The sequence below is a fragment of the Thalassophryne amazonica genome, chromosome 1 (genome assembly GCF_902500255.1).
Source record: "Thalassophryne amazonica chromosome 1, fThaAma1.1, whole genome shotgun sequence".
Classification (NCBI taxonomy): Eukaryota; Metazoa; Chordata; class Actinopteri; order Batrachoidiformes; family Batrachoididae; genus Thalassophryne; species Thalassophryne amazonica.
Window position 1 is genome coordinate 124,813,390 of NC_047103.1, and position 11,556 is coordinate 124,824,945.

The 11,556-nt window shown below is 39.3% G+C and overlaps 1 protein-coding gene across 1 annotated transcript in view; it reads left to right on the forward strand.

Moving 5' to 3' along the window:
• Positions 1 to 9,105, forward strand: part of LOC117513910 (inosine-uridine preferring nucleoside hydrolase-like) — a 30,713-nt gene extending 21,608 nt beyond the window's left edge. The window contains exons 4-8 of the mRNA XM_034174158.1: positions 870 to 981; positions 1,071 to 1,207; positions 8,154 to 8,231; positions 8,675 to 8,791; positions 8,879 to 9,105. Coding sequence (XP_034030049.1) covers positions 870 to 981; positions 1,071 to 1,207; positions 8,154 to 8,231; positions 8,675 to 8,791; positions 8,879 to 9,031 — 597 coding nt within the window. The 3' untranslated portion in view covers positions 9,032 to 9,105. The remainder of the gene's footprint in view (positions 1 to 869; positions 982 to 1,070; positions 1,208 to 8,153; positions 8,232 to 8,674; positions 8,792 to 8,878) is intronic.
• Positions 9,106 to 11,556: the final 2,451 nt, after the last annotated feature.

The following is an 11,556-nucleotide window of genomic DNA, read 5'->3' on the forward strand; positions in this document are numbered from 1 at the left end:
AACTGGGCATACAAACTGCAAAGCTTGCACTGTGCACAGTCTATCCAATTGCAATGACATAAGCCTATAACTTCTTCCTGGTTGTCTGGGTGTCTTGGTGGCTTTCCTCACTCTTCTCCTTCTTGCACAGTCACTCAGTTTTTGAGAACAGTCTGCTCCATAGAGTGCCATACTGTCTGGATTTCTTCGTAATTGATGTAAATAAAGTCCAAGACATATTCAGTGGCAGCTTTACCATCAGAGAGCCTCGTCCACAACTACCACAAAAGACTCCAAGCTGTCAGTGATGTTTAAGGGGGCAACACACAGTATTAAGAACAGGGGTATGTAAACTTTTGATCAGCGTCATTTGGGTAGTTTCTGTTGTCATTTTGATTTTAAATGAATAAGCACAGTTGTTTGACAGTAAATGGCTTCACCCAACCACTAACCATGAGTGAAAAAAGTTTGTGCATAATCATTCATATTCTCTGAAAAATTGTCAAAGGGGGAAAAAAAAAAAAAAAAATTCTGCCTGGGTATGTAAACCTTTGAGCACAACTGTAATTTCAGACAAGAACCCAAGGCTCATGCTTATGGTTACTGATTAGATCAGTATCTCTTTGCAACTGAAAAAACATTTTTATATTGTTACACAAGTTCTAGACCCAGGAACACAAGTTAAGACAGGCCTGCCACAAGTAACTGCATTTCCTTTTGCATACTTGAAAGTGAGATTCCTTCAGCATTCCACAACCTGTCACAGCATGCAGTGCAGTGAAAATGTGTTTGCTTCTTTCTGATTTTGTCTTTGATGCAAAGTCTTCATTATACCCAATGGCCATATTTGATAACGTCTGGTAAAAATGCTGTTTTTATCACTTGTGCAGGTGAGACTTGTTGCCGTGGGGCCTCTCACTAATTTGGCTGTGGCAGTGCAACTGGACCCTTCCCTCCCTGAGAAACTGCAAGGACTCTATATCATGGGAGGCAACACCGAATGTATGTTGACCTCTAATTCACTTCAAAGTACAGTATGTGTTACGTCTAACCATTGAGCTCTCCTGCAATTCTGTGTGGTCTGTGTGCAGCGAGGGGAAACACCTCAGTGTGTGGAGAGTTTAACTTTGTGGCTGATTCCGAAGCTGCCCATATTGTCCTGGATCGATACAAATGTCCCACCTACATTGCTACCTGGGAGTTCACCTGTGAAAACAGCCTGCCATGGGTGAGACCAAACACACAACTTTTAAAAATGCATATTGACAGATTTGTGTTTATACCAAGGACAAACGTGAGGGACCAGAAACCATTTCAGAACAGTAAGAGAGATTATATCAACAGCATCGTTCATTAATCTACTATATTTTCCAGAATATAAATCTCACCGGAGTATAAATCGCAGTTATTTAATTTATTTTTGTGCATTGTTGTAGTATAGTTTTATTATTGGCATTTGTTCTTTTATTATTGGAGTTTATTTTGTTTAGAAGTTTGATTCCTGGGAAAGACCTTTATAAATTATTATTATTATTATCAACAAATATGTGATTTTTCTGTAAAGAAGTCACACGAGAGAATAAGTCGAAGGACCTTCTAAACGAGAAAAAAGTCAACTTATACATCTGCATCTAAAAAAATCTTTTTGGCAGGTATTTCAGAAAATTAAAATTGTATATATTCTGGACTCATTACATATAAACTAATGTTTCAAGCTTTTTGAAATTTTAATTTTGATCATTACAGCCTACAGTGCCAAAAACTAGAAAATGTGTATCTCAAAATATTGGAATATTTCATACAGTCAGTTAAAAAAAAGCAATTATGCTACAAAAAAAATTCTGAAAACTATGTTAATTTCTACACCACATAATTGGTTTTGGCACTGTGGGGAAGTGCAAAGTCCTGCTGTAAAAGGAAATCAGCATCTTGAAGTATGAAGTGCTGTAAAATCTCCTGGCTTCCCTCTTCTCCTCCTGCCTGGTGGCTCTATCCTCAGCATCCTTCTCCCTATATACCCTGGGTCCCTCCTCTGCACATGTCCAAACCATCTCAATCTCACCTCTCTAACTTTGTCTCCAATCCATCCCACCTGAGCTGTCCCTCTGATGTGGTCATTCCTAAGCCTGTCTATCTTCATCATTCCCAAACAGAATCACAACATCTTCAGCTCTACCTCCTGTCTTTTTGTTAGTGCCACCGTCTCTAAGCCGTGCAACATAGCTGGTCTCACTACAATTGTGTAAACTTTCTTTGTCACGCTTGCATATATTTTTCTATATATTCACAAAAAACTCCTGCCACCTTTCTCCACCCACTCCACCCTGTCTGCACTCTCTTCTTCACCTCTTGACCACACTCTCCATTACTTTGGACAGTTGACCTCAAGTATGTAAACTCATCTACTTTCACCACCTCTACTCCTTGTAACTGCACTGGGTTTCCTCACATTCACACACATGTACTCAGTCTTGTTCCTACTGATTTTCATTCCCCTTCTTTCCAGAGCTTATCTCCACCTTTTCACGCAAGACTCAGTCTGTTCTCTACTCTTACTACAGATCATAATGTCATCTGCATGCATCATTGTCTATAGAGACTCCACTCTGATCTCATCTGTCAATCTGTTCATCACCACTGCAAACAAGAAAGGACTCAGAGCTGATTCTTGGTGTAATCCCACCTCCACCTTGAACGAGTCTGTAATTCCCACTGCTGTCATACTATCCTTGTACATGTCCTGCACTACCCTCACATACAGTACTTCTCTGCTACTCCAGACATCCTCATGCAGTCACACAAATTTCTTTCTGTCAGTGCTATCTGGGATCTGTGGGCTTTTTTTTTTATTAAATGTTTAAAGTTTTCATATCCAGATTGTTTTATTCATGCTCTCTCATACTTTTTGTCATGTTTGCAAATTTAATTTACATTAATGAAAAATATATTTTGATTTTCTAAAAGTCAGGGTAGCTAGCATATCAGATAAGAATTTTGTTGTTATAAAACTGTCCTATGTTTTAACATGCAGATTAAGTGATTAATGCTGAGGAAAAAACCCAACGGCTTGATTCACTGAAGAATCTCTATATACATTAAAATCCCCAACACAAAGCAACCCACCCCAATTCCTGCTAACAGCACCTTTTACCAAAGAAACAGGTGGATGTGATCCTGCTGATGTCATACATCGGACTTGTCTACTGTGATTACTCCAAAGAGGTTATATTTCTCATATACAGCTCCATGGATTACTCAGGAAAGTGCACCACAGTGTGACGTTTCTTCACAATGAAAGTTGCGTGTTGTGTGGCTGGATGTTTTGGTGTTCTTTTTTCTTTGCTCTTCAGGTGGCATGAGAACTGATTTGTCTGTGGAGAAGGTGCTGGCTGAAGAGTCCTCACCCTCATCAACATCATGTGAAGCACCTGTGACTGGTGCTCACATGCAACCTTAAAGACTTTCAGCTGAAGCAGATAATTGGATGGCGTTCTGCATTTAAGGCATGTGTGATTCAAGCAGAACTGCTGGGAACTCGACCTTGTGATGTCCGTTTGTGAGACGCTGAGGACCGCGCCTGGGTTTGACACATCGAGCCTGTGAAGCAAGGAAGGGTGAGGACACTTGCTGTCAGCACACATTAAAGGTGATTAAGTGTTCGACTAATTGTTGATAGTAACTTGGTGTTTTGTTACGCAGTATACTGGAATTGTGATGAGAATTGTGCAGTTTGCTTCTCACTGCTGTGGCGTGCAGGATAAGTGATCCTCCACTTGTTGTGAGAAGCTGCTCATTTGCATAAAGTTAAAAAATACAGACCTGAATGTGTTGCTGATAGCGTGTGTCTTTTGAAAGATATTGTTGTAACTGCTGACTTACCTCACCTCTTCTTTGCTTCACAGAGTGTCAGTTTGTCGTGTCCACCTGGGAGGTGTTTGTCTGGTGGTACTGGGTCCAGGAGCGCCGGGCTTCTATCCTTTTGGGCGCTTAAGAGCGTGCCAACAGTCACTCCACCAGAAGGACGTTCTTTTAGTTTTGTACACATTATAATGCACAGGTGAAAAATAAATTGTTTCTGTTGTTGGAACCCCTTTCTGGTTATTTTCAGCGCTGGGTTCTGTCTGACACAGGTCCGCTCCTCAACTCGCGTCGACACATAACATTGCGCACCTCATCTGAGTTTCCCTAAGTAACTGGATTCCTGTTACCAGAGGCAGTTTTCATGTTAGTTAATGGGTTAGAGCAGTGCTTCTCAGCTATTTTGTGTTATCCCCCCAAGGAAGAAGAAAACACCCCCCCCCCCCCAACTCTCTGTAGTGACTATAAATAGTATAATTTGTCCATAAAATTGTTATAAGTACACCTCTGCATAACATGTATCCTTATTAACATTAAATGAAACAAAAAAGATATAACTTTAGGTCAACTTTCAGCAAAGAATAACTTTATTAACATTGTTTTTTAGTTTGTAACAGAAAAAAAATTGCATCACTTTGCTTGAAATAAAAAAAATTCATCCTTAAACTATAACATTTTTTTGACCGACTGCCATTTGATATTGAAAAACAAAATTAAATAAAATCAATAAATAATAATAAATTCAACTTGAATATATAAAACAGTTTAACAGACAAAACAAAAATTAATAAAACAATTTGTGCTGATTTTTTAATGATTATTTTTTTGTGATTTTTATTTATTTATTTTTATTAGTTTTTAATTTTTGCAGCACTTGCAGCATGACAGAGACCATGTCACCCTGCTCAGAGTGCTGCTCTCAGTGGACCGACATCCCTGCTATTTTGGAACTGTGGGGTAGCTTGCGCTTACAGATTGAGCTCACCGGACTACTTTCGCCACCCTGCTCAGCGTGGCGTTCTCGGAGCGATAACACACAGAATGTGTCCCTTTGTCCCAGATAGATCTCTTTCAGTGCAGCTTCTTGTTCTGATTTTAACACGACGTTAACACCCAAGTCTTTCATTGCCAACTGTAAATGGTAATCAAAACATTTCAATTGTATCTTTCTGAACTCTTCCGCATGAAACGCTATCGTGTCAATGTTTACAATTCTCATAAACTAAGTTTCTTAAATATTTATTATGGCCACTCTTAAAACTTCAGTTATCTTTATAATTTTATTACTGGTAAATTTTAGAATGAATTTAGATGAAATATACTCATTATCTCACAGGAATATATCAAAATTATCTGGGAACTACTTTTTGCGCAGGAATTCATCAAGCACGTCAGCCGTGGGCGCGTACTAACACAGAATACCCAGAAACTGGACAGCTGTTCGGCCATAACGAGAGTGTCCATTTTTAGCTTGTCATAAGCTAAGCTAGTGGCGCTCGTGAGAGTGTGAGACCATGTCTACTGCTGCTCAGCCCCTCTGCTATGGTGCTATGATGCTAACGGCGCTCGCTGGTTTCCTAAAGCAGCATTCACAAATCGGGATGATTTCTAGCAATATTCGGCATGTTTTCATTGAAAAACTCAAGCAGCTTATCTGCGTGATTGGGGTGTAATGTTTTTAAGTGACGCCTTTATTTGGCTTCATGTTGTCCGCTGCCAACATTTTAAGACAAATGGTCTTTCGTCTCCCATTGTAGTGTGAAAAAAACCCGACAAAGAGCTGCGTTCCATTATGCTAAAGTCCTCAATACTCCCTGCACCCTGCTCAGAGTGCTGGTCTCATTGGACCGCCATCTCTGCTATTTTGGCATTGTGGGATAGCTCGCCCACAGATTGAGCTCGCTGGACTACTTTCACCACCCTACTCATCGTGCCGCTCTCGTTTTCTGCGACAGCATGTAGAATGTGTCTCTTCCCAGATCTCACCAGCACATGTGCCCAGACTTGACTTGAGTCAGCGATACAAACAGCAAATGGCAAAAAAAAAACAAACACAATAAAATGCGGCTGGTTTTCATATACAACTGCAGCAGGAGCAGGAACATGACATGACATGAAATGTCAGCAAATATGGTGAGCACAGTATTATTATCTCTTAGGAAAAGCTTGGAGAATGAGGCTGGGAGTGAGTAGTAGGATCATGACCAGTGGCGGCTGCCGGTCTTTCAAAGAGGGGAAGCGCATTCTCAGCTTACGTCATAAAATTTGTCAATTTATTTATATGTAGCTGAAGGGTTTAGCCATGCTAATGCTCTCCAGATCCATTTTCTGCAGTGAATTTGGAAGGAGAGATAGGGAAGATGGAGGCAGGTATTTATCCAATTCTTTACAAGCTGGACAAAATCCATCTTCATATGGCAGCAACGTCTGGAGAGAAGAGGAACAGACGTGAGCCTAACACTGCTGAAATGGTCTTCTTTTTAAATAAAAACCTTAGAAGCCCCAAATCCCTTTCATTTTGTTCAACTATGATCACAACAGTCCCTAGCTGCAAAAGCATTCATAATTTATATCTATTACATGCAGTATTTTATGATGGCACAATCATAAAACATATAATATAGTGTTAATGTCTTTAAATGAAAATATAGTGAAAAATTTTCCAAGATGCACACAGAACCTTTATTATCATACATAACAGTGCCCATTTCATTGTTCCATGGAAGTGCCATGTTAAAGATTTGCCAGCAGATGTTGCCATATTTATTAATTGTATCAAATGCTTTGAAACACTGAACCATTTCAACACAAATGCTTCATATTGATTCAGTGGTTCAAAATGCTTCGGTATGTCCTGAACTAATAATTATCAATTAAATACACCAGGGATGACAAATTTTTGGTGCATGTGCATGATAGACTTACAATCATGAAAACTTGCTAACCCAGACATTAAATAACATACAACATGTCCTTCAAACTATCTGGCCTACTGTCTCATCACACAATTAGACTGATTAGGCTACATCTGTAGTGACAAGGGGTCCAATTTTATTAGACAATAGATTATTTGATTAATTCGGCTATTTATTGTCTTACCTTGTCACTCAAAACTTTCTATCACACATCATTGGCCGACTCAGAACCACAAGCTTCGAACCTATGCTCGAACTCTGTCTGAACTCTTCACACACATTTGAGGTATCAGGTGCAAAGTTTCCAGTGAACCAGCTATCAGAGAATACTGCAGTGAGAACATTGTAAGCAGATGTTAACAGCTGTTTCAGGTGTGGGCGATAATCTCCTCTCCTTTTATTAAGAGTCAATGCACTGTGGCCTGCTCTAGTGTGATCTAGTCATCAACAGAAAATGAACGGGAGAAATTTTTATTTTTGGCGTGATATTTCATGCTTGTGCGAGAGAGGGTGAGACTGATGCTGAAAGCATGAGTGTCATGCCAGATGCGTGAGAGCTGGCAGCCCTGGAATAACTCACCTGGATCTTCTCCCCACAATGTCGAATCTGGTACCTGATGCCTGCTTCTCTGTGAATGTTCCTGGCATCAAAATCACCAGTTTCGACCATTTCTATTGTCTTTCCCCAGATTTTGACTAATTTTGTTTGTTGTGGTACAAAGTTTTTGTTTTTTTGTTTTGTTTTGTTTTAGTTTGGTAGCACTGTATAAACATATGATATCTAACATGCACCTTTAAAACAGACTGATTTATAGCTCACACAAAACACTTTGGCAGAAATTTCAAAATGCATAAATACGTAACAATGTGCAAATTAGTTCTTACATGCATATAATATGTCAAAATAGCTGTCAATCAAAACAGGATTCAGCCTTTCCACTGATCGTCCAATTGTGTGGAGGTCCAGCATCTGGGGGGTGACAAAATCGTGTCATTTATCCAATGACACATGGCAATGAAAAAAACCTTTCCAGGCAGTCCTATTGAAGTGAATGATGACTCGACTTCTCCAGGCAAATGCACTGACCACAGACCTTATAAGAAAAAGATTTGAGAGGTTAACAAAATCAGCTACTTATCAATTTGTGATAAGTAGCTGATTCTAAATGAACCTGTCTTCAAGTTGAATGTGTTCTAACATATTTATAGTCAATAAAATGTTAACAAACTGTACATATTTGACCATTTCTTTTGTTTTTGTTTTTGTTTTTTGTTTGTTTTTTTACATTTTAGGAGAAGCTGAACTTCCCTTGCAGCCTCAGAGAAATCACCTGTGATCATGACAGAAGTACTCAAACTTGACAGTATTTGCACAATAATGACTCAAATGTCCTGTTTCAGACATTCTACGACAGTTTTCTGGCCCCAAAAACTGACAAGGCTGTCTTCATGAAAGAGATATCAGCTTTCTCTGCAAAGGTAAGAGTGTAAGTGATGATAACACACACACACACACACACACACACACACATAGTGTGTATATGATAACAAGAACCTAAACATTTTATAATACATTAAGGCAGTAAAGTAACATTAAAACTATTATGTAATTAACAGTAAAAAAAAAAGGGGGGGGGGGGGTTCTTCTAAAAACTGTTGAGGTCTAAGGTTCTAAGAACATTCACTCATAATAGTAACTTGCAGATTTTATTACCACCCTTGTTCGAAGCTACCTATTTTATAAACACTACCCAAACTAGAGCCCATGGATCCCCACGAGCAACACGCTAATACGTTTATATACACCTTTGTTAAAATCTTTGAAAAAAATTACCTTTAATCAGTTCAAATGTCTACTGCATTTCCATATAAAGTTGCTTAAAGTAAAACGTTACAAGAATAATGTTGGAATGTTGTGACAGAAAGCCAAGTCTGCAGACTATCAAAAGGAGGTAATAGCAGGAAAAGGCTTCAACTCCTGTGACACGTATGCCGTGGCTGCTGCCATCGATGACACACTGGTGACAGAGAGTGACCACGTAAGAAATAACTGCTGTCAGATCTTTTCAGTCTTCCATTATTCAGTTCAAATCACCTGATGGCAGCAACTTAATTTTATTCTGCAGGTTGCAGTGTCAGTGGAACTGGACGGCACCCACACCCGAGGCATGATGGTCGTGGACTACATGGAGCTGCTCAATAAGAAACACAAGGCCTACATCATTAAGAAAATTAACTTGGAGAAGTTCAAGAAAATGCTTGTGAAATCAGTGGAGTAGAAAGATCCTGTAACTGACAGAAATGAATTCAGCTCATCAAATTAAATGAGAATCCTTTTCAGCATGATATACTTGTGTGACATATTTGTCATAGAATTCCACATCTTGACTACTCTCGGCTGTGTGAGACACCGAGTGCTTCTGCAAATGATTTGTAGGAGTATGAAGGAGGGACGCCCCTCTCAAAAGGGACAAACAAATAGCATATAAATAGCAATTTAAAATCACAAGCAACATATATAATGTATTATTCCAGAGTATAAGTCTTGTTGGGTTGTTTCCTAGTTTGGGAGGTCCTGCAACTTATGCTCAAGTGCAACATATAGCAAAAAAATAATGTTTGTTATTCATAATAATAACTACAGTAACTATTTATATTGGACTTTAACAGGAATCAAAGCACAAAACAAAATAAACTGCAATAGTAACAGAATGATAAATGGACTGCATTTATATAGCACTTTTCCATCTGCATCAGACGCTCAAAGCACTTTACAAATATTGCCTCATATTCACCCCAACGTGAGGGTGCTGCCATACAAAGCGCTCACGACACACTGGGAGCAATAGGGGATTTAAGACCTTGCCCAAGGGCCTTTAGTGATTTTTCAGTCAAGCTGGGATTTGAGCCAAGGATCTTCTGGTCTCAAGCCCAACACCTTAACCACTAGACCAGGGGTGCCAACCTTTTTTGAACTGAGAGCTACTTTTAAAGTTGACAGTGTATCGACATCTACCAAGCCATATCGACCACCATAGCGTAGCCGCAATTTATTGTGCACCAATATATTAACACAATTTCCTGGCACAAAGATAAAGTTCTAACAATAATAATGCATTATTGAAGTAAATGTGCAAAGAATAAGCACAAGTAGGCTTTGGACTGGCCTGTAACAACACAACAACGAACAAGTCAAATTACACAACGCCTAATTAAAGTTGGAAAAGTTGTTCCCTACCTTAATAGGACTTCTGGCACTGAGAGGATGCAAGAAATAAGAAGGGCTAAATCCAAAAGCTGTGCATATTCAGCATGGTTTGAATGTTTCAGATTTTTTTTTTAATTTTGGGCAACAATTAATTAAACCGTTACAGAAATTTACCTCTGCTGAGCCACCTAACGTCTGTGTGCAGCAGTCCTCCAGCTGCACATGGAATAAGGAAAAAATAAATAAAATAAAACCATACAGTTATCTTTTGAAAAAGCAGGCAATCACAGTATTAATAGTCACAGTTTATCTCTGTATTATATTTATAAACTGTTACAGAAACGGCTCACCTGTGTCACTTTTGTAAACATTACACAAAATGAACACACAAATAAAACAAAGTAAAATCTTAAACACGGTCATCATCTTTAACAAAAGCAGTCACAGTTTAACTGAGCTAACGGCTCACTGTTTGTGTTCACAAACACAACAAATAAATTCATAAAAATACTGAGTTTTGAACTGCTTACATACCGTATGGTCCACAGTGTAACTTATTTCAGCTCTTTAAGCTGTTATATTGCTTCAAACACTTTTTTTTTTCTCATTTTAATTTTTTTTCCTCTGCATCCTGCACCATAGAAGAAAAGGAGAAGGAGCCTTCTTCTTTTATCGTTTTTAATCAACATCCCAACAAACCAACATCCTTATTGGTGCAGTGCTGCCACCTTCTGCATCAATCCGTTATAGCAGCACTGTCCGTTACAGCACCAGTGTCAATCGACTGATTGGGCCAGCACTAGACCATCATCTCCCCAATAAAAATAAATGGCAATGATAAGTACACTTCACCAGTGTGCAAATATCCCAAATTAATGAGCTGATAATACTGAATAAAGGTCCGACTTATACTCCCGTGTGACTTATACTCTGGAAAATATGGTAAGACACCTGGGCTTTCTTGTCAAAATGTCTATGGCTAAAATTATTCTTTGTTTATGACGCCTTTATATCCCAAGGGGCTGTGATGTCACTGGACAGAAGTGTGAGACTTGGACACAAAACAGCAAACTAGAGTGACGACTGGATGTTTGTGGTATTAGTATTTGGCCTATTTGAAGGATTTTTGGATACCACTGGATTGACTGTATGAAAGCACTATTAGTTACAGAGAGTAAGAGGAGGAGAACGAGGTCTGTTAGAAAACTATCCGACCTTTTTATTTTTTGCAAAAACCAAATGGATTTGAATCACGTGTGATTGCATCAGCCAAGCTTGAACCTTCGTGCGCATTCGTGAGTTTTTTCACGCCTGTCGGTTGCGTCATTCGCCTGTGATCAGGCTTTGTGTGAGCAGTGGTCCACCCCTCTCGTCGGATTTTTATTGCGAATAAATGACTGAATGATTTGGAGCTTTGCTGCATCAAATTTTTCCAGAAACTGTGAGAGACCTCCAGGTGGTAACCATTCGGAAAATTCAGATGGCTTTCAGGGACGATTTTATGGGGATTACACAGATTAAGGAGTGCTCCAGCCGGTTTAAAGACCGCCCACAGCGTCTGAGAGCGCGGCGCACTCCGAGCGCCGATCGACAGGC